A 26,625-nucleotide genomic window follows, 5' to 3' on the forward strand; every position below is an offset into this window, starting at 1 on the left:
GTTATTTAAATTCTTTGAGTCTGGGCCGGCCCCGTGGCTTGGCGGTTAAGTGCGCGCGCTCTACTGCTGGCAGCCTGGGTTCGGATCCCAGGCACGCACCGACGCACCGCTTCTCCGGCCATGCTGAGGCCGCGTCCCACATGCAGCAACTAGAAGGATGTGCAGCTATGACATACAACTATCTACTGGGGCTTTGGGGGGAAAAAATAAATAAATAAATAAAAATTTTTTAAAAAAATAAATTCTTTGAGTCTGAATTTACCCATCTATAAAATGGAACTAAAACCGTCTTCCCTGTGGTTATGAAGTTAAAGTGAGAGAATGCATGCGAAAGTGTCCAGCATAGTGTATATACTCAGTCAGTGTCAGATTCTCAGTCAGTGTCCATAAATTGTCCTTTTTTCTCCTTTGAATTTTATAATTTTGTCCTGGAGTGATACAAATGGATTTAGACTGAAGTCCTTTTTCCCCCCAGTAAAGGACTAGTGGGAGAGCCCACTCAGTCTCGGGCATGTTTCCTGCTATTCAAATACATATTCGATTTATATTCTTTATTTAGGATATATCTCTTAGGGGGAATAGTCTTGGAAAGAAATGAATTTTGAATGAGGGAAAAGAGACCAGCAGGGGAGAAATGGAAAACTTGTCTGTGCATAGGTGGTAGCAATAAATAGGCTATGGAAATAAAAAAATAAAATACTGGGTTATAAGAGAGAGAGGTTAAAGGAAAAGAGAAAAGTTTGCTAAACAGTATATATTTTTTAATTTGATGCAAATAATATATTCCTAAATCAAAGCATTTTTATCAAAATATTAAGAAAATCTTGGCTTCTTGTTTTCTCAGAATTTTTATTTCAAAACATTTTAACCTTTTGAATTCTTTTCAACTTTCTATCCTTTGCTGTGGTTAATTTCCAGTTAGCTCCTTCTGTATAGGTTCAAAACCACTGCTGTAAGTTCTCCTTACTTATTAGCAGCATCACTTAAGTCTTTTTCATTTATTTCTCTGGAAGTGCTTGAAGATTGAAAAAAGAAATACCCATTCATCGGTTTATTGATGGAACTTGGTATTTAACAAATTGGGGGCTCCATATCTCTGGAAGTGTACGCACAGAGAGTGGATGAGCCATCATTAAGAATGTTGAAGATAAAATTCTTATAATGGAGGGAGATTGGCCTTGATGACCTTTGTTGGCCTCTCTAGCTCAATAAGCTATGATTCTACCCAAAAGTCCTTGGATAAAGACAGTGGTCCTGTTCATGCTTGTCATAGCCTGACAGCATGTGGAAGGCTTCTGTGCAACATTTTGCTTGTCTTCTCAGATTTTGAACTTATGCCCTCAGAACTTTCATTTTGATAGGGAGGGCGAAATTAAGCCAACAGAAGTAAGTGCCTTCCTTGAGTGGCTAATGTAGTACTGTCATCTAAAACTGTTTATAAATTTTCACATTTGGCAGAAAGCAAAGTATAGTAGTGTGTTAAAGGGCCTTATGCTCTAAGCAGGCACTTTCTAAAACAATATCAGCATAAACAACTTATAAATCACAAAACATGAAAATATTTAAATAGTACAGTGAAAAGTTAATTAAGTGCACGTGTGGAAGGAATTCTTCCATGTGGGCAGACTTTACTGAAGTTTGGGAGAAGTGAGATATTGGCACCCAAGTCTCCATTACTGGAAGAGTCTTCATGAAAAACACTGTCTCCTCCAAAAGTTTGCTTCTCTACATTTTGTTCTTTACTTGATTTATTTTCAATTTTTAGCTTCACAAAAAACATTTTTGAAAAATTTATTTCTAATGAGTTAGTTTAATGGATGGACTAAAATACTTCAGTTGCTTTTTTTCCTTTCAAAGTTTCATTGGTATTTAAGGTCTTTCTGCACTTTTAAAGTGGTCCTGATGAATCCATTTTAGGATGTCAATGGTAAATAGCTCCTGAGGTGGCAAAGCCTTGCTGAAAACTTCATGTATACAGCATCCATTCATATCATCACACAGTGAAGCCCCACACTCACACACTCTTGCCTACACACAATCTGACTCACTCCCTAGCTTTATAACTCTCATGGCTCAAATCCAACTAGGATTCCAACCCAAAGATGAGGAGGTAAGAATCTGGTAATGGTGCAGTTTGGATAGCTGGATACCTTTCCATTTCCTTCAAAAATGGCAGCACACTGAATTAAAACTAAGCAATCACACCACATTTTTTTCCTGTCATAATTCTGAAGGATCCTATAAAACCTCTAAAGGAAATACTGATTGGCTCTTTAGGTTGCCAGTAGGAAAGATTACCCCATGAAAAGCTGAGATTCGTCTCAGAAGTTGATGTGAATGCTGGGCACCTCCTCCTCCAGAGTGCTCTCTGTGATTCCCCTAATCAGACTCCATTCCTTTTCCTCTGCACTCCCAGGGCACACTAGCTGGGCTTGTGTGTAGCCCATGAATTACTGGGCCCATATTGTGGTTAGTTCTTCTCATGCTTGTCTCTCTACATTGTAAACAAACCCCATAGGAGCTCATTTTGTTTCATATGAACTGTTAGACTGGTATATGTTGGCAATGATTTGGATTGTATTCATTTGCACTGTCCAGTGGCTATAATCCTTATGAGTTTATTCCAAGACAACTGGACCAAGTATTACAAAGAAATAAGGAAAATCCATCAATCTGGAAACAGTGCAACATCCCAGGCCCATGTTTTTTGGGGGAGATGCTTTGGCAATAAACATACTATAAGGAGAATCAGCCCTTCTTGACAGCTAAAGATATTCTTTGTTTGGTTTGGTTTGTTCAGAAGAATTAAATATTCTGGGAGAACCAAGAATAACATTTTCATTTAATTTTTCTTTAATATGATGAAAAATTATATGAATTCTAGAATACAGCTGGCTAAGAAGCTGGGAGAGAGACCAGTGGCCATGAATTTGCAGACATGTAGGAAATAGTTATATTTAGGGAACATTTTAGTTGTATTAAATAAAACATCCCTGAGGTTTGTGAGTCACACAGTGATTTTATATTGCAGGTAATTCCAGTGGAGAAGCTAGTGAAAGGGCGTTTCCAGGACAACCTGGATTTTATTCAGTGGTTTAAGAAATTCTATGATGCTAACTACGATGGGAAGGAGTATGATCCCGTTGAAGCGCGACAAGGGCAAGATGCAATTCCTCCTCCCGACCCTGGCGAACAGATCTTCAACCTGCCAAAAAAGTCTCACCATGCAAACTCCCCCACAGCAGGTATTGTGATAGTGAAGTCACAGAGTCACTTTCCTTTTAGAAAGTGGCTCAGACCCTCCTGTGCTTTACTGTGTTTGATTGATTCTTCTGAGCAGTCGGTATGTTAACACCTGGGGATGATTTTTATTGTTGTCTGTCTGACCACATTTATCTTCCTAGCAGTGACCTAGATGTAATGAGCCTAATGACCATGATTTGAACTATTAAAAAAGCAGGGCTATTCACTTTATATTATGAAAGCTGGTTGTTAAAATAATACTCCAGGAATAGATTTCATTTTCTGTCTAGTTTTTCTGAGAAATTTCAAGTAGTCTGCTTAGATTTTGACTGAAATAGTTTTACTGCTTAATTTCTGGCAGTACAGACCAGAATATGAACTGATTTTATGCCTTTAAATATGGATCATCATCTATAAACTTTCAAAGGAAATTCATGAAATATGCATCCTGTCTCCTGTGTGGGCAGTGCCAATTTTTATGTGATGATATTCAGCAAGACCTCATTTATCCAGCTTTGTCCAAAAGTGAAGTCATTGAGGATAAATGAACTTCGAATTTTTTAAACTTTTGTGGATAAAAACCTTTCTAAAATATAAACATCCTTGCCATAAAAAACAGACTTTACCAGGCAGAATGTGTTCTTGTAAAATTAGGGTCATTATTATAAACACCAGTTGTGATACTGGACAGTTAAACATTGAAATCTTCAGAAACCATTTGTTTCCATCCCATATGTGAAATCAGTAACCTTAATTTTGTAAACAATACAAATTTCTTATGCCCAGCCTCCAATCAGAATGGATTAGAGGGCCGGCCCCCTGGCTTAGTGGTTAGCGTGCGCTCCGCTGCTGGCGGCCTGGGTTCGGATCCCGGGCGCACACCGAGGCACTGCTTCTCTGGCCATGCTGAGGCCATGTCCCACATACAGCAACTAGAAGGATGTGCAACTATGACATACAACTATCTACTGGGGCTTTGGGGGAAAAATAAATAAATAAATAAATAAAATAAACATACTTTGTTTCAAAAAAAAAAAGAATGGATTAGAAATAGTTATAACAATATAAAATAGATGGTAATCACTTTGTAATCACAATTTTCCTCCCTGTTATGAAATCTTTTTTTTCTGGTTTCATGGTTATGTTCCAGGTAGACCTGAGACCATTGGAAATCTGGCATTATTTAAAAAAAATTTTTTTAAATATACTGAAGATATCAGGACTAACATATCATGATGTCTGCAACTAATTCTCAGGTGGTTCCAGGAAAAAAGTGTGTGTGTGTGTGTGTGTGTGTGTGTGTGTGTGTGTGTGGAGAGAGAGAGAGAGAGAGAGAGGAGAGGGAGAAAGAGATAAAGCAAAAGTAGTAAAATGTTAACAATAGGTGAATTTAAGTGGAGGCTATATCAATGTTCATTTTATCATTCTTACAACTTTTCCATAGCTTTGAAGGTTTTCAAAATAAAGTTGGGGATGGGTGGGTAGAATAGGGGTATCTTTTAAATTTTACTGTCTTCCTTGCACTGGGTGTGGGTGATATGATTACATAATTGCTGTTACAAACAGTATTATCTTTTCATTGAGAAAAATAAAAAAGCCATTCTCTTGTTTCTTTCATACATTCATATAGTTAGCTTAATATTGTAATTTATTTTCCTTTCCTGTGGCCCCTAACTTTGGAGTCAGACTTGGTTTTAAATGACCACATCTGCCACTGGGGGCAGTTCTTTAACCCCACCCGGCATTAGTTTTCTCATCTGCAAAATAGGGATATGCCTGTTACATCTGTGCACACACACAGACATACAAGAACACACACGCACTGGTACATTAGACGGATTCTTGTTCATCTGGATTAAAATAGTGGTCGTGAAGATGGACAAATATGGGAGATATTTAGGAGATAAAATAGATTGTATATTGGTAATGGATGGGCATTAGGGTAAAAGAGAGGGAGTGTCAAGCATGATGTCTTGGTTTGTCTCACACAACTGGATGGATGGTGATATTGTTCAGGAAGTGCTGAAAGACAACCAGATTTGGGAAAATGTTGTAAGTTTGTTTTGAACATACTGAGTTTGAGATTCCTTTGTGACATCTAAGAGGAGATCTAAATAGGAAACTGTGTGTGGAACTTGGACATTTAATGTTCAGGTAGAAAAGGAAGGGCTTGCATAGGAAGCAGGGAAGATGCCAGAAAGATCAAAGGAAACAAAGGAATGATGTGTCAGGGAAGCAGAAGGAAGGGAGCAGAATGGCCAACAGTATCTTAGAAGTCAAGTAAAATGACTGAAAGAATCCATTGGATTTCTCAACTTGGGGGCCATTCAGTGGAATGATGGGACCAGGAGTGGGTTGAGGAATTGGGGAAGGAAATTAAGACAGCATAAAAATCCAATTTTGAAGCCATAGAATAAAAGAGCCTATGTAGAAAAGAGTAAACTAAGCACTGGTCTTTGGGAATACATACATTTAAACGGCAAGAGGAAGCTGAGAAAAAGATGAACATCGGGAAAAAACAGGAAAGCTCAGCATCAGAGAACAAACAGTAGGAAATTTCTAGATAGAGGGATCACCAACAGTGCTGAATATTAATTGTGGCGAGATCAGATAGGTTGAAGCCTGAAAATAGGCCAAAGAAATCTGACTCCTAGGAGGTGATTAATAATCCTTTAGATAATTGGCCTGTTAAAATGCTAAGTGCATACACCTAGATTGCAGCGACTTAACAAGGGCATGACGAGTGAAGTGGATGCGGTAAGAGCAGATTCCACCTTTAATAAATTTGTCAGGAAAATAAAAACACTTGATTGGCGTGGGGTTAGGGGGAGCTGATGGTAGCTTCAGGAAGTGAGATTGGAGGGAGAATGGTATTGTCCTTGATCCATTCTTGTTTGCTTTTAAGATAAGGCACAATGAGCACATTTGTTAAGAGGAGACAAAGGTCCACGGAGAAGGAATCATTGAAAACAGGGAAAAGGGGGGGAAATTGGTGGAGCACAACCCTGAAGCTGGAAGGAGAAATGAAGGTCAAGGGCAATGATGGAGGGTTAGAGAGGAAAGGAAGTATTTACTTTTTCAGAACAGAAGTGATGGGGAGAGGTTGGGTAAAAATTAAGCACAAGGAGTTTGGGAAGCAAAAAATTCATGGCGGTTCAAACTGGCCTTCATCTTTTGTCGGGAACTTTCATTAGTCTAGGAGCTATGGTGGAGAAGAGAGGTGGCATGTTTTCCCCAGGGTTGGGGATTCGGCAGGCAGATGGAGTGGGAGGACAAGAAGGTGAGAAAACCAAAGGTGGCTGGTATTTGTCATCTTAAGGTCTTTAGTTTCTATAGCTGTTGATACACAGCTTCATCTTGAACCTCAGCTGCTACTTTTTCAAGTTTTTAGTAGTGAAATTGGACAGACCTCAGAATATTTTTCTTCCACAATCATAACGAGTCCTTAAATTGGCACCAACACTCCTACTCCCCTAAACAGAACTGTCATTGTGCTGCCTTGGGCCCGTTTTGTAGGAATTCCCTCATCTGTCTTTGATGAAAGCCACAGAGAAACTCGTGCCATTTTGATAGAAAGAATGTCCATGAACCTGAAAGAGAAGTGTGTATTTTCCAGAGCTTAACCTCTCGAGTGACAAAGCTCAGGAAACACATTATGGTCAACAGATAATAAATTTGTTTTTTAATGTTCCAGAAGGCAGCAATTCCTGAGACTTGTGTTCCTGAAACCTTGACCATGTTTACCTCATTGGTCTTAATCAGGGAGAAAGGATATTTTCAGACGTCAAACCAGCCATTCTCTTTTTAATAAAATATATTCTGACTGTTGGACATTGTGGGGTTATTAAAATTATCCTGTGGAAAAGAATATAGCAAGGTATACATTACAGGTAGAACATTGTTTTAAAGCTATAATAGGAGAAAGGCTCCTATAAATACAGTAAGACCTCATTTTTCTAGAGGTCGTGTATCCAACTTTTGGGAAAACATCCAAGAAAATGTAAGCCAAAATGTCTTCTAAGAGTCAGAATAGGTGTTGTAAAATCTGTGCTGTAAGATTCATGCACTTTACTCTTTACACATGAGAGAGTTCCTAGGATACTTATCCAGGGTCTGTTTGCTCTTTCTTAATTTAGACATAATTATAACAAACATGGGGATATGGTTTCTCAGCACATAACTTATTAGGGCAAGGAGTACACTGATATCAATAGAAAGTACAAACATCAGTAAAAGAAGAGCCAAAAACTTAACAAAACCTTACTAAACAGCCCAGTGGCCTGGGATCAAATAGCTCCATGCCTCTCAGTAGCCCTCAGGGTCTATCTGACACCAACACATACTGATAGATAAACTCCGAGTTCCCTTCTAATTCTTAAGATTCTGTTTATTTTCTATTTGTAATCGTCTCCCCCATGAACTATTTTTACAGCCTCTGAACTGGTCTCCCTGCCTGTGGTCTGAAACCATTCAAGGTCATCCTCTTCATACACAAGTCTGATTTTTGTCCATCCAAAACTTAAGACAAAGTGCTCGATGAGGTGAGGGTCAGCTGTCTGGGAAATTCACGTATCTATGTCACAGTTATCTGAGGGATGCCAGGTCAGGTACATTTCAGCAGTAATTTCTGTTCCCACTTCTAAGCCTTGGCCATTTCTTAATTATCTGCATTCATGGAAACAAGCAATGGCTGGTATAATAAAAAAAACTGGAGATGGTCCTCACTTATCTTTTTATTTTTGGCTTTGGAATACTGGATTCATTTTGCAGTGGATTTATGTCTCCCCAAATATTTCCTTAGGCTAATATTAAAATTAAGAGAGGAGATTTTAAAAGTTATCATCACAGTAACAAAACAAAAAAAATTGTAACCTTGTATAGTGATGGATATTAACTAGACTTATCGTAGTAATCATTTCACAATATATACAAATACAAAATCATGTTGTACACTTGAAACTAATATAATGTTATATGTCAATTATATCTCAATAAAAAAGTTTTATCTGCATGTCCTGACTATAATACATTAAGAGCAGTAAGTGAAAACTCCAAAGCATCTTGTGTGGCAAAGGGACCATATTAGTGGAAAAATGATCATGGAATTGATTATCCACATGTTGATAATTAAGAAAGGATTGTCTAGGGCCGGCCCCGTGGCTTAGCAGTTGAGTGCTCGCGCTCTGCTGCTGGTGGCCCGGGTTCGGATCCCTGGCGCGCACCGACGCACTGCTTCTCTGGCCGTGCTGAGGCCGCGTCCCACATACAGCAACTAGAAGGATGTGCAGCTATGACATACAACTATCTACTGGGGCTTTGGGGGAAAATAAATAAATAAATAAAATTATTTAAAAAAAAAGGAAAGAATTGTCTACATTGGCAAGAAAAGAATAGTGTTTTTACATAATACAGACTACTTATATAGCCATGCACCACAGGTTGTTTGCTTCTGTATAAAATAGATGTGCTCCACATACTTGGTGCATTCTCTTTTTGTGACAATGTGCTCAATTTTCCTGCCATTTCAGTACAGATACAAGATATTCTTCTATGGATTCAGAGAAGCCATAGAGCAGTTTGGTGTCTGTGTGTAGCTGAGTGACTTACCTGGACTGGGACAAGCTTCAGCATAAGCAGAGGCTGTCACATAGGGTGGATGGCTGTCTGGCGAGTCTTATTCTATCTAAATTCCAGGAATTACTTCTTGAATTGCTTTTGATCTACCAACAAGGAGTATGTATTAAAATACACATTTTCATAATGATAGATATCTATTAAGTGCATATATCATCATGAGTCATGATGTTTGTAAATTTATTGCTATGAGCCATATCTGCAACTCAAGATAGCTATCCAGGGGATCAGATTTTGTGTGTGAGCACTTCACTAAACTTAAAGGAAATTCGAAGTTGCAGTTTCTATAGCAGCCGCAGCTTAGACACATTGCAAATTCACATATATTAATGTATTTAAATCAAACTCCCATATACAGATACAGTGTGATGGATTTAGAGTTGCTATGGAAATTGAGTCTGAGCTTCCTCTTTTCCTTAGAGACTTCAGTGTTCCAGCCTTCAAATCAGATTAATGGAAATACTAGAAAAATGGTTTCAAAAAGGAAGCAACCTAAGAAGTATAATAGAATAAAGTATTTGAACAATCGTATTAAATCCCTAACTGGAGATTTAAATAAATCCTAACAGTGTTTTTCAAAAACTGTCTTGAATGGGGTTCTCTAAGTCTGTTCATACAGCCTTAACAAGATGACCCTGTTTATTGATTTATTTGTGTAGCAGTGTTTTTGCATTTGTTGAGTACCTGTAATCTAAGTAAGCATTGCCTGTCACCTTTTTTGGGGAAAGAAGAGCTGCTTTTACTTTCCCAAAAAGTTTGTTTTGTTTTTTAGGACAGGCAGTGAACCATAGCAGATTATAGTGGTTTTTATTTGTGTTCTGATCTTGATCTTATAGCCCAGAATAAAGTCTCTTGGTCAGCATACCACATGCACTTGAAAAGAATATGTATTCTGCAGTTGTTGGTTGTATAGTGTTGTAGAAATATCAATTAGATCAAGGTAGTGGATAACGTTATTCAGATCCTCTATGTTTTTACTGATTTTTGTTGTCTAGTTCTAACAAGTTCTGCGAAGAAGGTGTAGGCGTTGATTGTGGGAATTGTCTATTTTTCCCTTTAGTGATCTCAATTTTTGTTTCCTGTATTTAAGGCTCTGTTATTAGGTACATGAATATTTATGATTGTTAAGTCGTCCTGATGAATTGACCTTTTATTTTATGAGCCATCTCTCTTTATCTTTGGTAATTCTCTTTGTCTTGAAATCTGTTTTATCTGATATTAATATAGCCATTCCAGCTTTCTTAGGCTTACTATTTGCATGGTATATCTTTCTCCATGATAGGTTAAATTTCCACCTATCTTTGTCTTTGTTTAAAGTGTTTCTCTTGTAAACAGCATATAATTGGATCTTGTGTTTTTATTCATTCTGATAATCGCTGGACATTGGAGTGTCCAGTCCATTAACACTTAATGTTAATTATTGATTTGGATTTAAATTTACCACATTATCATGTTTTTTCTGCTTGTTCCCTCTGTTTTTTGTTTCTGTTTCCCCTTTCCTGTTGTCTTCTGGATTTTTAAAATATTTTTTAGCGTTCCATCTTAATTTAGCTCTTGCGGTTTTTTTTTTTTTTAATAATTTTTATTTATTTACTTTTTCCCCCCAAAGCCCCAGTAGATAGTTGTATGTCATAGCTTCACATCCTTCTAGTTGCTGTATGTGGGACGCGGCCTCAGCATGGCTGGAGAAGCGGTGCGTCGGTGCGCACCTGGGATCTGAACCCGGGCCTCCAGCAGCGGAGCGCGCGCACTTAACCACTAAGCCACGGGGCCGGCCCAGCTCTTGCGTTTTTAACTATACCTCTTTGCATTAATTTTTTTGGTGGTTGCTCCAAGGATTATAATATATATTCTTTTCATAGTGTACTAAAATTAATATTATACCAGTTCAGGTAAAATGTGGAACCCTTGCAACCCCTCCCCCCACTATCTTGTCATAGTTGTCACATGTATTACATCTACATACATTATAAACCCCCCAAGACAATGTTACAACGTTTGCTTTAAACCAATACTGTCTAATGCGGTGGCTTCTGAGCACTTGAAATATGCTTATTCTGCATTGGAATGTGCTGTTATGTATGAAATGAATGCTGGATTTAGAAGACTTAGTGTGAAAAAAATAACAAAATATCTAATTAATAATTTTTATACTAATTACATGTAGAAATTTTAATTTGTATATATTGTATATATTTTGCATATATTAAAATTACTGTATTTTTTTTACTTTTTTGATGTGGCTCTTAGAAAATTTTAAGTTATGTGGTTCATGTTACATTTCTATTAGGCACTGCTGCTTTAAACAGTCATATGTATTTTCAAGAAATTAAGAGAAAAATTGTTTATTTTTCATATATTTACTCTTTCCAATTTTCTTCATTCATTCCTGAACCTCTGAGTTCCCTACTGGTTTCGTTTCTCTTCAGACTGAAGAACTTTCTTTAGCATTTCTGATAGAGCAGGTCCAATGGCAACATTTATAAATGTCTTTATTTCACCTTAATTCTTGAAGAGTATTTCACCAGATAAAAAATTCAAGCAGATATTTTCTTTCTTTCTTTCATTAAGCACTTTAAAGATGTTGTTCCACTGTCTGTGGCCTCAAAGATAAGAAGTGCATGTTCATTCTAGTCATTCTTCCCCTGTATGTAATGTGTTGTTTTTCTCTGGGTGCAGTCAAGATTCTCTCCTTATCTCTGGTTTTCAGTAGTGTGACTATGATGTGTCTAATCATCGTTCTCCTTGAATTTATCTTATTTTGGAGTTCATTAAACTTCTTAAATCTGTAAGTTTATGTCTTTTACCATATTAGGGAAGTTTTCAGCCATTATTTTTTCACCCTCATTCTCTCTATCCTGTCCTTCTGGGACTCTGTTTATCCATACGTTAGAGCTTTTGAAATTATCTCACAGGTCCCTGAGGCTCTGTTTGTGTTTTTTCCAGTCTTTATTGTCTGTCTTCTTTAAAGATTTTCTATTGATATATCTTCAAGTTTACCCTCTTTTTCCTCTGTCATCTCCATTCTACTATAGAGCATATTCTTTAATTTCAGTTATTGTATTTTTCTGTTTTAAGTTTTTCATTTTCTTTCTCTCTTGAGCTTGCCTACCATTCCATTCATTATGAGCATACTTTACTGAGCATGGTTATCATAGCTGCTTTAAAGTTCTTGTCTGCTAATTCCACCATTATGACCTTCTCACAGTTGGCATCTGTTGATTGTCTTTTCCTTTGGGAATATGTCATTTTCTGGGCTCTTTATATGTTCAGTAATTTTGGATTGTATCCTAAACATTGTGATGTTATGTTGCAGAGACTCTGGATTTTGTTATATTGCTCTAAAAAGTGTTGATGTTTATTATTTAATAGGACTTAACTCAATTAGAGTCCAAGTAAAAAGTATTCAAGTTAAATCTCATTCAAGGGGTCCTAACATTGGCCGCAGGCCTGTGCCTTCATGCTCCTTTTCCTTATTATCACCAAGATGCAAGTTTCCATTTACTTTTTGAGAAACTCCACCCTTTAACCACAAATGTTGGTCTCACCCCAGAGTCATCATTTACTCCATTAAATGCATTTTCCCCATATCTGCTCTTTAGACTAGAACAGTCCATGATGGCATTTGACTTCCCAGAGCCCCGTAGGGTAGGCACAGCCACCCTTTTTGTCCCTTTATGGTCTTTCCATCAAGATGAGTCATGCCTATTTATAATTTCCCAGTATGTACCTGCTTGATACTGCTATCTCACAGTCCCCAGTCATCTAACCACATACTCACCTATCCACATCCCTACTTACTTCTTTAAGGGTCAGATGTTAATTTTCAGACATCATGCAATATTAACTCAAAACAAGGAAGAGATGCATTTTTCTTACCAGCTCCATAATTAACAAGACTTCTTTTCATATAGATGTTAGCACTTCTTCTTATATGAACAATGTTTTTACCTTTCTCTCAATCCCTCATATATCAGCATTGCATCCCCTTGGCCTGTTCATATTAAGAAACCATACTATTGCTAAGCTGCATACCAGTTAATGGCTGCTCCCTTAGCTACATTTAGATCTGGAGAAAATGGAAAGAAACACGTATAATGGCCCAATTTATTAAATTCTTAGAGGACATCCTCTACTCCCTAGAAGGAGAGGAGTATTTGTGGTTTTGTCCCTCCAGTTACACATCTTTCATGTGTAAGATATATAAGATATACTGCTAGCCACTGGGATGCTTTTCTTCTCAAAGAGTAATTAAAACTGTGTTTCCCTATCTATAATGATAAAATCACAGCATAAAATATGAGCAGTGCTCTGTGTTGCTGGGATATTGGATATCTGTGAGTTTGGAATATTGGGCACAGAGAGGAGCAAAAAGTCTTGAAGAATTCAGGAGCTTCAGATAGGAATTTTCTGGCAGTGTCTATGGAAGAGCCCAAGAGCTTCTTCCTAGGAAGAGCCATGCATTTTTTCATTTCCAGCCTAATTTGTTTGCTTACTGAGACAGCGTCTTTGACAGAGGATTTACTAATTCAATTTGCAATTTTTAATTATTTTGGCTTTTTGGAATCAAAGGGTGTCATAGTTTTAAAGAAAACTCGAATTTTTTAAAACTTAAAGATAAAAACCTATAAAATGTTGTGTTACTATTGTGTAACTCTTAAAATGTAAATGTATGAATATAATTTTTTCATGAAAGTTAGGGAAAAGGAAAACATTTAAAATGTACAGGGAGTCATCAGATATAGAGGAGGGGTTAGCAAATATTTGAGTACATACTAAGTACCAGCTATTGTTCTAAGCACTTAATATGTATTAGCTCAATTTAGCTTCACAACAATCCTAAATGGTAGATAGTATCATTATTCCCATTTTAGAGTTGAGGAAACTGAGGCACAGAGAGGCTCATTAATTTGCCAGGGTCACACACTAGAAGTAGGGAACCAGAGACTTGAAGCCTGACCTTGTGATTCCAGAGCCCACACTCTTTAGCCATTATATTATATTGCCTCTCTCAAATATCATGGATATGGTTTTGTTTTATGTTCTTATCTCCTCCTCACACTATACTGAACCACAGTGAATTTTCACAAACCAAATTCAAATTGCATGGTGTATGGAGGATATAGAAGGCTCTGCAGTGTTGCATAGGCTGTAAACAGAATACATGCTCTTCTATTTGGATGGCATTTATTTTTAAAAATAGTAGTAATTTTTAAAAGTTCAAAAACATTCCCATTCATCTTTGCAACGGGCTCTTGGGTGAGAATTACTATGTTTTATCTACATTTGTAAATGCAGGAAACGTTAAGCCACTTGTTCCAGGCCTCTTATCAGCCCCAAAGCAGAAATGTGTATAAAGCCCAGAATACTGAGCCTAGATTCGTAGGATTTCTAATGTTTTTTTGTGTGTGTGTGTGTGTGAAGAAGATTAGCCCTGAGCTAATATCTGTTGCCAATCCTCCTCTTTTTGCTGAGGAAGATTGGCCCTGGGCTAACACCCATGCCCATCTTCCTCTACTTTACATGGAACGCCGCCACAACATGGCTTGACAAGCGGTGCGTCAGTCCGCGCCCAGGATCCGAACCCACGAACCCTGGGCTGCTGAAGCGGAGCAGGCAAACTTAACCACTATGCCACTGGGCTGGCCCCTAATCTCTGATTTTTTAATCCTTCAATTCAAATAATTCCCTGAGTAGATGGCCTGGGTGATTTCAAAGTGAAGAGTAAGCCCCTCAGACAAAACTGGCATATATTTCAGCATATACCATACTCTTTCCTCACACAGGACTTTGCAGAAGAGGGCCAATGGCCTCCACTGATGTCCCACCTGCCCCTGGGAAGCAAGCCATCCTAGCCCTTTTGTAAACAGCCTTGGGTCCTTTCATAACCAGCATTGGGTCATTCTTATACAGCTTCTCCCTATATATGTTAAAATATTAATTGTTTCCGCAACTAAACCACATGTATTGCTCTGATGGGTCATTCCTTTTCTCTCCACAGGTATAATAACTTGGCATTTTGGTTCTCAGCCTTGACAGGCCTCAGAGGGCAATGACTTAGCATTTGTTCTCAGTTTCCATAAGCAGAATATCACAGATCACCAGTGAATCTATTTTTCTTTGTTATTGGTGCCTTTCTTTGTCTCTTGATGTGCTGAGTGAGAATAGAAAACAGTTTTGAGTTGAAGAATTTTCTAGACTCGCTTTGAATTGGGTTAACTAAACTGGCAACCAATTCTGTCTTGTCCAATCATTGTTTCCCCATTGCCTGACACAGTGAAGTTTCCCACTTAGTATTTGTTGAAATGATTTAAATTGAATCACTGCAGTGTCCATTTAAAGCAAGAGAGATGTAGTACTTAAGCCAACACGCTGCTGTTTTTGAAGTTCTCTCCAATAATCTCCATCACCTGAGGAGCCCCTTGCACTGTAGCTTAGAAAATAGCATGGTGCACTACACAGTAGCTCAGAAAATATTTCTTTTTTTTTTTTTTTTTTTTTGTGAGGAGGACCAGCCCTGAGCTAACATCCAATGCCAGTCCTCCTCTTTTTTTTTTTTCTGCTGAGGAAGACTGGCCCTGAGCTAACATCCGTGCCCATCTTCCTCTACTTTATATGGGACGCCGCCACAGCATGGTTTGACAAGCGGTGCATTGGTGCATGCGCACTTAACAGCTAGCACCACCAGGCCGGCCCTCAGAAAATATTTCTTAAACAATAGTTTCTATTTCTTGGATTCCTTGCCCTTTCTGTGAAAGCTTTACTTGAATTCTCATTCAGTCTTTCAACAAATATTTGTTAAGGCACTATAAGAGGTTCTGGAGACATACAGTGATTTAAGGAAGTTACAGCCTAGTGGGGAAACCTGATGACAAACAGACAATAACAGTAAAGTGAGTGGTATCAGGGTGTATATAGGAAGACCACCAGAGCTGGTTTTATGTATTCTAGAAAGGTTTCTTGAAAAGAGTGAGGTTAGACAAAGACTTAATGAATGAGTAGAAGTTAGCCCAGTGAAGCGTATGGAAAAGAACACTGCAAGCTGAAAGATCAGAATGTTGAAGTCAAAAGAGAATGTGCTCTATTCAGTGAAGTGTATGTTCTGTGTAGTCATTGAGATGTGAGGCTGCAGAGGTGAGCAGGGCCCTTGTATAATGAGTTAAGAGGTCATATTCAGGTTCTGTTGCTGCAAAACAACTACTACAAATTTAGCAGCTTAAGACAACACACATGTATTGTCTCACAGCTTCTGAAGTCCAGGCCGAGCTTAGCTGTGTTCTGTGCTTTAGAATCTCACCAGGCTGCAGTCCTGGTATCTGCTGGGGCTGTGGTCTTATCAGAGGCTCACCTGGGGGAAGCTCCCTTGGGTTGTTGACAGTTTCCTTGAGGCTGCAGGACTGAGGCTTCTGTTTTTTGCTGGAAGCTGCTTCAGTTCCCAGAGGCCACCTCCATTTCCTTGCCATGTAGGTTTTTCCAACTTGGGTGCATACTGTATAGCAGCTTACTTCTTCAAGGCCAGTAGGGGAAGTCTCTCTGGTGTATCTACAAGCAAAAGAGTCATATATAGAGTACCATAAATCATGGGAGTGACATCCCATCACCCTTTGCCATATTCTATTGGTTAGAAGCAAGTTATAGGTCCCACCCTCACTCCAGGGTAGAGGACTACACAAAGGTGGGAACACCAGGAGGTGCCAATCATTGTGAGGGAGAGGGGTTACCTTAGCATCTGTCAGTCACAGAGGTTTACACTTATTATAATATAATGAGAACTGTTGGGAGTCATTGAAAGGTTTTAAATACAAGTTTACTCTGTGATATAGAGAACATCTGGAGAGGGTACAATTACAATCCAGAAGACTAGCTAAGGAGCTGTTGCAGCAAACCATGTAGGAGAGGAGGGTGGCCTAAACACAGGTCACGGCCACGGGTTATAGAGACTTTAAAGAGATATAATCAACAAAGCTTGATGATGATTGGATATGAGAAGTAAAGGAGGGAGGAAGCCAAGGATAAATGTTGCACAAGGTTCTGGCTTGATGGTTGGTGAATGGAAGCAGAGAACCTGGAGCTGGAGCTGACTGAAGTAGAGGAGAGTGGATGATTCAAGTGGGGCTCAGCTCTGGTTCTCCTCTCCCTGAGCTCTAGCTGTTCTGTGGCCTCAGACCACATCTCTCTGCAAGGGAGTGTGGGTATGATAGTGTTAATGGAGCACAGCAGACTTGCCACCATCAGAAAAACAACCTAAAACACTGGTCTTGCCAATGGAGTCAGTAGGACTCTGACTGGACGTTGCAAAGTAATTAAGTACTTGTGTTCCCCAAAATGGCCGTCTTGGTCCGTAAGGTTTTTGCTTAAATGACTGCTCTAGGGCCGGCCCTGTGGCTTGGTGGTTAAGTGCGCACGCTGCAATGCTGGTGGCCCGGGTTCGGATCCCGGGTGCGCATCGAGGCACCACTTCTCCGTCCATCCTGAGGCCGAGTCCCACATACAGCAACTAGAAGGATGTGCAGCTATGACATACAGCTATCTACTGGGGCTTTGGGGGGAAAAAATAAAATAAATAAAATCTTTAAAAAAAAAAAAAAAAATGACTGCTCTATACCAGGAGCACAGTGACACCATGATGTTGTTGTCATGGTAACGCCTATGTGTCTTTACTCAATGTCTGGCTCAGTTTGTTGGGCTCTTTGAACCACTAGCTTTCCATATTGCTGCAGGAAACAGGCAAGGGGGTGCTCCCTTAAATTATTGCTGGGACTTGGGTGTGTATTATTTTCATGCAGGTGAGGGATCCTGACCATTTCTAGAGAGAAGTTGCTCTGAGAACATTTAAAATCAAGAATTTGAACTAAGATAGTAATTGGTTGGCACCTAATGTGTTTCAAAGCACGCTTAATTTTCTACCGAGATGTGAGAGCTATGAAAAGTCAGTTTATCAAAAGAAATATACACTATGTTCCAATAACTATTTAAAAAGTTAGAATTTTTAATACTTGAGCCATTTCAACTTGAGGAGTTCTTTCCTGCATCTTTTTTTTCCCTTATGAAAAATCCTCTGAAACCAGACTGACTCAAGCAGAGCCTGGAAAATACTGGAGAATCACATGATGGCTAAAAATAAGCACATCATCTCCAGCAGGGACGGTAACCAGGGCAGAAGTAACTCGGTTCGTGAATGCTCCTAGGGGCTGGGCATGCTCAGTGGAGTCAGGCCCTCTTGCCCATCGCAGGGGCAGGCTTTGTGACCGCTGGTCAGGGCAGGGGAGCCTCAGGCACTGTAGCCATCGGTGCAGCGGCAGCCACACCTTTGCTAGACCCTTGACTTTCAGTGTAGCTCACTGGCAGAGCCAGTTACACTATGTAATGACCCTTGAACAGTGGACTGGGAGGAACACAGGCTGACTCATAATTCTTGTCACTGCCTACTTTTCCTTCAGCCCTCCCCTTGGAATTAGTAGCAGATGCTGTTGATCACAGAATGTTTTTTTGTGGCTGTTCACGTTTCAAAATGTAAGTTGCATAAAATGGCCGGACATTTGGTGCCTGTTCTATAGGGTATATAATAGATTTCTAAACTGTAGCACTGTAAATGCTTTACCAAAACAAAACTTGTCTTGAGCACTCACTGCTCATACTCAGGGGAATTCTTACAGTAGCCCCCTAACTGGCCGTTCTGCATCTGCCCTCACCCCCCTACAGTCTGTTCTCCACACAGCAGGCAAGAGTGAGCCTTCTAAAACCGAAGGCAGATTATGTCACTCTTCTGCTCAAGACCCTGCAGTGGCTTCCCTTCTCCCTCAGAATGAAAGCTGACCTCCTAACAGTAGCCTGTGAGGTCCTGCATGACCTGTCCCCGCCAGTCCCCTCTCAGACCGTCTCTCCTCCTGCAGTGCCCCATGCTCGCTCTGCTCCAGTGGGAGGCAGGGCCCTTGCGCTGACATTAGGCCATCCCTTTGCCTGGAATGCTCTGCGCCTGGCTGTCCAGCAGGCCAGCTTCACCTCTCTCAGGTCTTTGCTCAAATCTCACTTTCTCAACGAGGCCTTGAAGAAGTAAGGGTTACTCCTGCAACTGGCATGTCCCTTGCGGGGATCCTGGAAGTTGTGACTATGGAGTTGTTACAAGAGATGTTGGCTTCTGTGAGGAATGGGACTTGTGCGCCAGGGGGACCCCCACACATGCCTGGTGTAGATCTCGCCTCCTTGCCTCTGTGCTGCAGGACTTCCACCAAGAGGACTTGGTGTTCCTGACCCCTGTCCTTCTGAGTGGACTCAGGCCAAGTGTGGCCCATGGAAGTCCTGTGGGTCTGAGTGAGGAGTTGAGACCATGGTCTTCATGGTGGATGCTCAGGCTGTCCCTGAAGGTCCTGTTTAAAACGGTCACTCACCTGCTCCTACCGGGCACTCCTTACCCCTGCCCTGCTCCACCTGTCTCTTTTCCATAGCATTTACTTTCTAGTTTATTATGTCACTTATTAATTTATTACGTTATTTATTATCTAATTCCCCCTGTTAGAATGTAAATTCCACAAGGACAGACATCTTTGTGTTTCATTCATTGTTTTATCCCAAGTGCCTATGGCTTGCCAGGTACACAGTAGGGGTTCAGTAAATATTTGCTGCGTGAATGAATCGATCAGGGTCATTTAAGAGGGAGCACAGAGACTTGAGCTTCAGCTCACTGATTTTCAAGATAGTATGGAATGGGGGAACCTATGCCTTGGAGCCCACTGGTAGATATGGGTTATTAAATTTTTATAAAGATTTTCTTGAAATAAAATGTCTCATTTCCTTATTTCAGCAGTTTACTTTTTATTTTGTCTAGAAATGGGAAGCCTGTGTACTTTTTCATCATTAGTTGAATCAGGTCTCATTTGCTGAGTAATAATAATGTAAGCTAACATTTATTGACCTCTTACTCTGTGCCAGACTCTTGTGTGAGAACATTCCATGTATTAACTCATGTGCTTTTCCCAGCTCTGGGAATGGGCGCTGCCATTCCTATCTTAAACATAAAGAAATCCAAGTGGCAGCAAAAGTCACCCTAGCCAACAAGTAGCAGAGCCAGGATTCCTATGAAGCCCACCTGGCTGCAGGGCCCCCACTCTTAACCACTGCCTCTCTAGGGGCAAGATGGAGGATACCCAACTCCATGCCAGGTCGTCATTCCCACAGATTAATATGGTTCATGCTTGGCTGTATGGAGCCGCCCCAAGCTGCTCAGAAGAGGAGCTGCCCATGTTTATGAGCTGACACTGAAGTAGGAGAGCCAAACTTGGCCACTGGCTGCACTAGTAGGACAGAAGCCATAAAGGCTATGAACTACTAATTTCAGAATAAAAGAACTAACCTCTTAATGATCTCATGAATCAGGGCATCCCAGAACCCTGTTAAAGTTCCATTTTGGACTGAACTACTGAGCTGCTCTCTTTGCCCTCAGAGCAGATTACAGAATCTACAAAGTGAAGGTATGGAGCCACTTTTGAAGGAAAGGATTAGATCTTGAATTTGCAGTGATCAGAATTATGTGGGAGCTGTCAGTTTTATTGCTCTGGTGTCAGTCACTTAGAAGACCCTCTTTCTGTGGGTATTCTCTCTTCTCATCAGTCCCAGGCCCATAATTTTTCCTACAGCAGTGGCCTTGTTTACATATTTATTTTAACCGAGCTCATTATCTCAGTTAAAAATAAAATCTTTTTGCCAAGGTAAAGGGAATAAGGAAGTGATGTCAATCTCTCCACAAATAGTGTAGATGCAGTGTTATCTTCTGGCGTGTTTCAGTTCTGTGGAGTTTCGTTTTGTTTTTGAGATATAATTGACATATAACATATTTCCGGTGTACAACATAATGATTAGTATTTGTATATATTGCAAACTGATCATCACAAAAAAGTCTAGTTAACACCCATCACCACACATCATGACAATATTTTTTCTTGTGATGAGAACTTTTAAGATCTACTCCCTTAGCAACTTTGAAATATACAATACAGTATTATTAACTATAATCACCATGCTGTACTTTACATCCCCAGGACTTATTTTATTTTATAACTGAAAGTTTGTACCTTTTGACCCCCTTCACCCATTTTGCCCACACCCCACCTCTGTGGGGTTTTTGAGTGAGAAGGACCCAGGGGTGAAGGGAATGTTCTCTCAATGTAAGGAAGTAGTTGGGGATGACCGGAAGAGTGGTTGCTTCCTGTGTGTGTGTGCGTTTGTTTTTAATGTCTCTGTGGTTCTTGTCAACAGTATTAATGTCATATTTTTAGCTCCTCTATTTATGATTTTGGCAGAGAGAATACGGTAGATTATGTGAGAAGAATTTCTAAATTCCATCAGAGCCCTGGCCATGAAGGATAAGTCAAGTACAATGCTTTATTTGCTTCACCATTCTGAATTCATTGGGCCTCATATGCCCGGAATGTTGTAGCATTTTCCATAAACATTAAGCAAGCTACTAATTATTGACATTAGACACGGCGATGCTCTGGCTTCAGTAAGGCAATGAATCAGGCCACTCTTCGTTTTTTACAACTATGGTTAAAATGTCTTAGAATCATATTTATACCCCAAATCCTAAAGGCATTAATTAAGATACAACTGCTCAAAGACTGGCATTGTAAATCATGTCCATATCCAATGGGTAAAGTCAGAGAATTACAGGGACTTGTCCAGAATTTATGTCTATTTTCCTCTGCTTCTGAAACTCCTTTTTCTTTTGAAAGGGAAAATTAGGGAGGGAGAGAAGAGCTTGAGGGAAAAATGATTCTTATAAAACAGGGCTACCACTAATTATGTTTTCAGGACATCGTCAAATGCAGCTTGAAAAAAAATTGAAATGTTTGATAGCTGCAAGAAAAAAAAACCTATATCTGTATTAGAGCCAAAGTAGCTGCACTCTCTTTAAAAGCCATTGTGTAAATGTTTTTCACATAAGCAGCAGAAAGGCCTGGGAAGGCAGAGAAGTGAAATCATCGGTGGACCAGGCGGCATTCTAGGAAGCAGGAAGGCAGCTCTCGAGGACCGCAGTATCTAAAGCCAGGATTGGATGCTATCAAGGACATTAGGGGGTCACTTCACAAAATTGCCATACAAATGGCAGCTTACACAGAGGTATTATATCAATGTTAAATTTACTGACATTGATAACTACGATTTTCTGATAATGTCCTTATTATAGTGGCCCAGGTAAGTGGGAAAAGACTCTCTCGAGCCCCCAGAAGCACTTTAGAAGACAGTAAGATTTTTAAAGCAAATAAAGAAAAACTTAGTTCTTAACTGTCTAAAGAGGGTGATATACTTTAAAATATTGTCTACTATTATTATTCTAAAAAGTAAACCATGAAATCATTAAAGATAATCAACAAATGGTTTTGTTTTCATTTTTATAAATTTTAGTATTTAGTATTTCTTAGTGTATGTTAATCGTGTGATAGCTGTGAAGAGGAAATTACTTCCATATCAAATTACAGCCTGTGATGATTTAAAGAGCTCACTTGACATTCTTTTGAAAATGAGCTTTTTAGTTTAACCCTTAATTGTGTGGTTTTTTTAAACTCTAAACCCCTAAATATACTAAGATCTTCCCCATGTCTTTCCTGTTCTTTCATTTCTTGGCATTTATTCATTAGAAGGTATAAATGTACAGGTAACTAGTCCTGATCTCTCATACCCTCGTTCATCAGATGTTGATTGCCCTCTATTATCAGTTTCTTTCCAAACAACTTTAGAATTTCAAAACCCCTCTAATTTTAAATTCCAAATACTAATTACTTAGAGGATCTTTTATTAAATTTTTCAAATTTGTTTTCTGTTCCTTTCTCTGTCCAGGCTGCCCCACACCTGTAGTTAGTGACTGTCAAGGGAGGGCGGGGAGCAGAAGCTTGTCTTTCACCCCTCGTGTAGCGTTATAGGTGGTGGGGCGTGGACCAAGCCCCCTCTTCTCCACCATCCCTGCCCTGCCCGGCAGCAGAGGACGCCAAGTCTGATTTTTATTGCCTTTACCTTTCTCATCTCGAGGAGACCCACAAGCTGCACGCATGTGTGCCAGGGTGAAAGACCTGGGCCTCTGCGCCCCAGCTGACCTTGACAGGATCCGTGAAGCACAGATGTGGTTTTAAGGCAGAGACTCTGAACCACAGTCTGGCCATTCAGACCCCCACAAGCATATTTAAGTTGGGCTCTGTCGATAGCAAGGGATGTGTTTCTTCAAGAAAAAACGGGGTTTCCCTGTGAGGCTACGTGTGGCTGGAACCGGGACAGCAGTAACTGCGGCAGCTCAGGCCTCTCTGCTGTGAGCCACAAGGTGTCTCCTCCGTGGCCGTCTGCCAGCTTCCTCCGCTTATTCATCGTCTCTCTTCCCTGGTAACTTGGCCTTGCACGGGGCTTTGGCTTCCCATGACCCCCTCTACTTTTACTTCATAGCAAATATTTCATGTTTTTTTCAGGCTGCATTTGATGATGTCCTGAAAATATAATGCATGGTAGCCCTGTTTTACAAGTAATCAGCTTCTATTCCTTCCATGTTTTTCTTTTAAAATTCACATGCGACTGGATAAGGCAGAGTATAAGAACATGAGTGTGTCTGATGAAGCCAGCTCAGTTATTACAGCCAGCCAGATCATAGGTGCTGACCTGCCTAGAGAGGACTGCCCGGGTGGGCGGTGGGTCGCGTGCTCTCTAGGGAAGCCACTTCTGCAGCGCTCTTTCCTTCAGAAGAGGCAGTGAACCTGGCAGAGACTCTGACAGCCTGGCACAAACCACTTTGCTCCTTCCTACTCAGAGTTAACCATTTACTGACTGAATTTACCCACTTGAACTATTGTCCCGATTCCTAAGTAATAATGCAAGGGGATCTTGAAAGGAAACCAAGTAAGAGATCTCTTTCTGGGAGGCTGTTGATTTTTGTTTGGTTTCCTTTGTGTATTGCTGGCTCTTCCTGTCAGCGACTTTGATGTTGGCATCAGCTCCTTGAGCTTTCTCTGATATTTCTACCGTGGATAGATGCCTCTCCTAGGGGTTGTTTAATGAATTATAGAAACTTTTATTGAGTGTCTCCTCTGGGTCAGGCACTGTGAGGCCATAGGAACATAGAGCATAAGCAAAACAGATGCAGCTCCTACCTTGTGGAGTTTATCTAATAGGAGAAGTAGGCATTAGATAAATAACTACACCATTACAGTTGATAGGCGCTAGGCAGAAAGTGTTCCGGGTGCTGTGGCCTCTCAAAGCAGCGACATCTACGCTGATGACATGAGAGATGGTAGACTTAGTCACGCAGAGGAGGGGAGGAGGAGGGTTTCAGGCAGAGGGAATACAGCCCGAATCGCACTCTATGGTCATGTAGTCTAGAACACTGCTTTGTTCCTGAGAATGCTGAGCGTGGCCATGTCTCGGCATTCTTAGACAGATGACTGTGACTCGCACAAGACCATGAGCTCCTGGAAAGCAGGGATCTCCAGTCCGTGGCTCATAGTAGGCACTTAGTAAACATGTATTTAGTAAATAAGATGTGTTGATCACAGTCTTTGAGCTGCTTTCTGTTAGATTTTCTTTATATTAAAATATGATGTATTGTTTATAAAAAGATCTGAAGTAACTTGATTTTTCAAAAGCTGCTTCCCTAGCTAGGCTGGCTGGTGGCTGCCCTCAGAGAAGCCTCTTTGCCAGGTCAGCATGTCCTCCCCTGGCTCCCCTGCTGTTCTCCACATTGTTTTCTTTACCCCGTTTGTTCGGCCTTCAGTTAGAGAGCCTGGCCAATGGGACACGGAAGTAGTGTTCCAGCAGTGTTTTATATGGCCTTCTACAGAGATAAAGGATCCTTGCAAATGTATAAGAATCACAAATACAGCTCTCTAGAATCCTTGGGACATTCTTCTGCATAGGTGAGGTTTCCAGTCACTGAAGATTTACCCTTCGAAAACGCAGACTATTTTAAGTCATTCCCAATTAACTCGTTCTCATTTTAAAATATATCAGGCATTTCCCTGTATTTTTAGAAGAAAATTCCGTTTTTTTCTTTATACCAGAGAGGCATGTATTTTAAAGGGTATGATACTGTCTGTGCTTCCTGAGGGTATGTATGACTTTGCACCTGTCACTACTGACTCTAGGCACCTGAAGTTGTCCTGTTTGCTACTTTGTAATTAGGAGATTGGTTGAAACTTGTAACTGCTTTCAGAACACTTGCCTTTATAACTGCTGCCTCTTTCTAATCTGTTGGTACTGATAAATTGTAAAGTTGGAAATGAACTGTACAATTTGAAAACATATAACCAAATTTTATTTACTTATTCATGTATTTATTTAAACATTTGTTCCTTCACCAAATATATGTTCAGCCAAGCATTGTGCTAAGCACTGGAATTACAAAGCTGAATAAAACATGTCCCTTGCCCACCAAGAGCCTTCTAGAAGCGTAGAGTATGAGGGATGGTGGTGGAGAATTGGGCCCATGGGACCACACAGGAGGACCGCCTATACCAGACTGAGCTGCCACCTGGCGGGACTGTGTTCAGAGTAAAAGGGAGTGGGTGGGCCCCCAGTAATGCCTCTGATTTTCTTAATCCATGAAGTGTGTAAACTTCATTGCATATACCTTGTGGCTTCTGTTTCGGCTGCAGAGGCCATTCCCTAGGTGTGTGGCATGTTCTAGAGACTAACAGTCTATCGTGAGCTGAGCTCTAGGTAGGTGAGATCTTACCTGAAATCAGGGGTCTGTTTTTGGTTTGTTCTTTTTTATTTCTATTATTATTTGTGATGCTCTTGAATCACTTGGTTAAGGTGCTGATCCCCAAACCTCCCCACTGTAAAGGCCTATCTTTTTCCCTTTATAATAAGTAATTTATAGGGCAGTACCTTGACATGTCTGAATGTCTTGTTCCTCCAAAACTTCTCAGTGTTTTAGAGGCAGTCAGTGAGCCTTGCCTGAATCAGTTATGGGTGTTAACAAAATTGTGGTTTTTCTAGTTCTAACATTTCTTCTACATTTACTAGCTTTCAGTGTTCTATAGAGAAGAGTTTTACATCCTCCCTCCTTCCCTTGCCCTCCCAGTATGGACTAGTTTCTTATTTATTCAGTGCACTGCAATACATTACAGCCATTATTCTTTTGGTATGCAAACTATCCCAAGTGTGACTAGTTTGGAGCCCCTTCAAGCTGGCCCCTGTACCCTTTGACATTAATCCTTGAGCTCATCTTTGCTTTCTGACATAACAGTGTCCTAGGTTCACCTTGTACTTTCACCTCTCATACTTTTTAGTAAACTCCTTTTATATCATATGTTTGCTATATATCTGAAAAGCATTTTTACTGTTGCCAATATTTATAATTTATTCTGGTTACTTTCAGGTGCGGCTAAATCAAGTCCAGCATCTAAACCAGGATCCACACCTTCTCGTCCCTCATCAGCCAAAAGGGCTTCGTCCAGCAGCTCAGCATCCAAATCTGATAAAGATTTAGAAACACAGGTCATACAGCTTAATGAACAGGTAACTCATCATCCCTGGCCGTGTCTCTGGGAGCAGTGACAGGCGTAAGGGGGGAGAGAGCAAACCCTTATAGGCCTGGGATAAGAGAGGGAAGGCGAGGCAGAGTCAGTGGTTTCGAGCAAGTAAGAATAAAAGGAATTGTTCGGGCAGATAAAAACAGTGGTCCATGTTAGTCACAAATCTCAAAGCTATACACTAAGACAGAAGGACACATGACTCAGCCCCAGGTAAATGCAGGCTTGCAGGCAAACCTCC

At 40.2% G+C, this 26,625-nt stretch overlaps 1 protein-coding gene across 5 annotated transcripts in view; it reads left to right on the forward strand.

Moving 5' to 3' along the window:
* The window catches only part of MAPRE2 (microtubule associated protein RP/EB family member 2), a 145,301-nt gene that overhangs the window by 103,729 nt on the left and 14,947 nt on the right, over positions 1 to 26,625 (forward strand). For all 5 annotated transcript variants that reach the window (XM_004422449.3, XM_087439131.1, XM_087439130.1 and 2 more), the window contains 2 exons: positions 3,032 to 3,245; positions 26,231 to 26,370. In XM_004422449.3, coding sequence (XP_004422506.1) covers positions 3,032 to 3,245; positions 26,231 to 26,370 — 354 coding nt within the window. The remainder of the gene's footprint in view (positions 1 to 3,031; positions 3,246 to 26,230; positions 26,371 to 26,625) is intronic.

Source organism: Ceratotherium simum, chromosome 14 (genome assembly GCF_057802395.1).
Source record: "Ceratotherium simum simum isolate JZ-2026a chromosome 14, ASM5780239v1, whole genome shotgun sequence".
Classification (NCBI taxonomy): domain Eukaryota; kingdom Metazoa; phylum Chordata; class Mammalia; order Perissodactyla; family Rhinocerotidae; genus Ceratotherium; species Ceratotherium simum.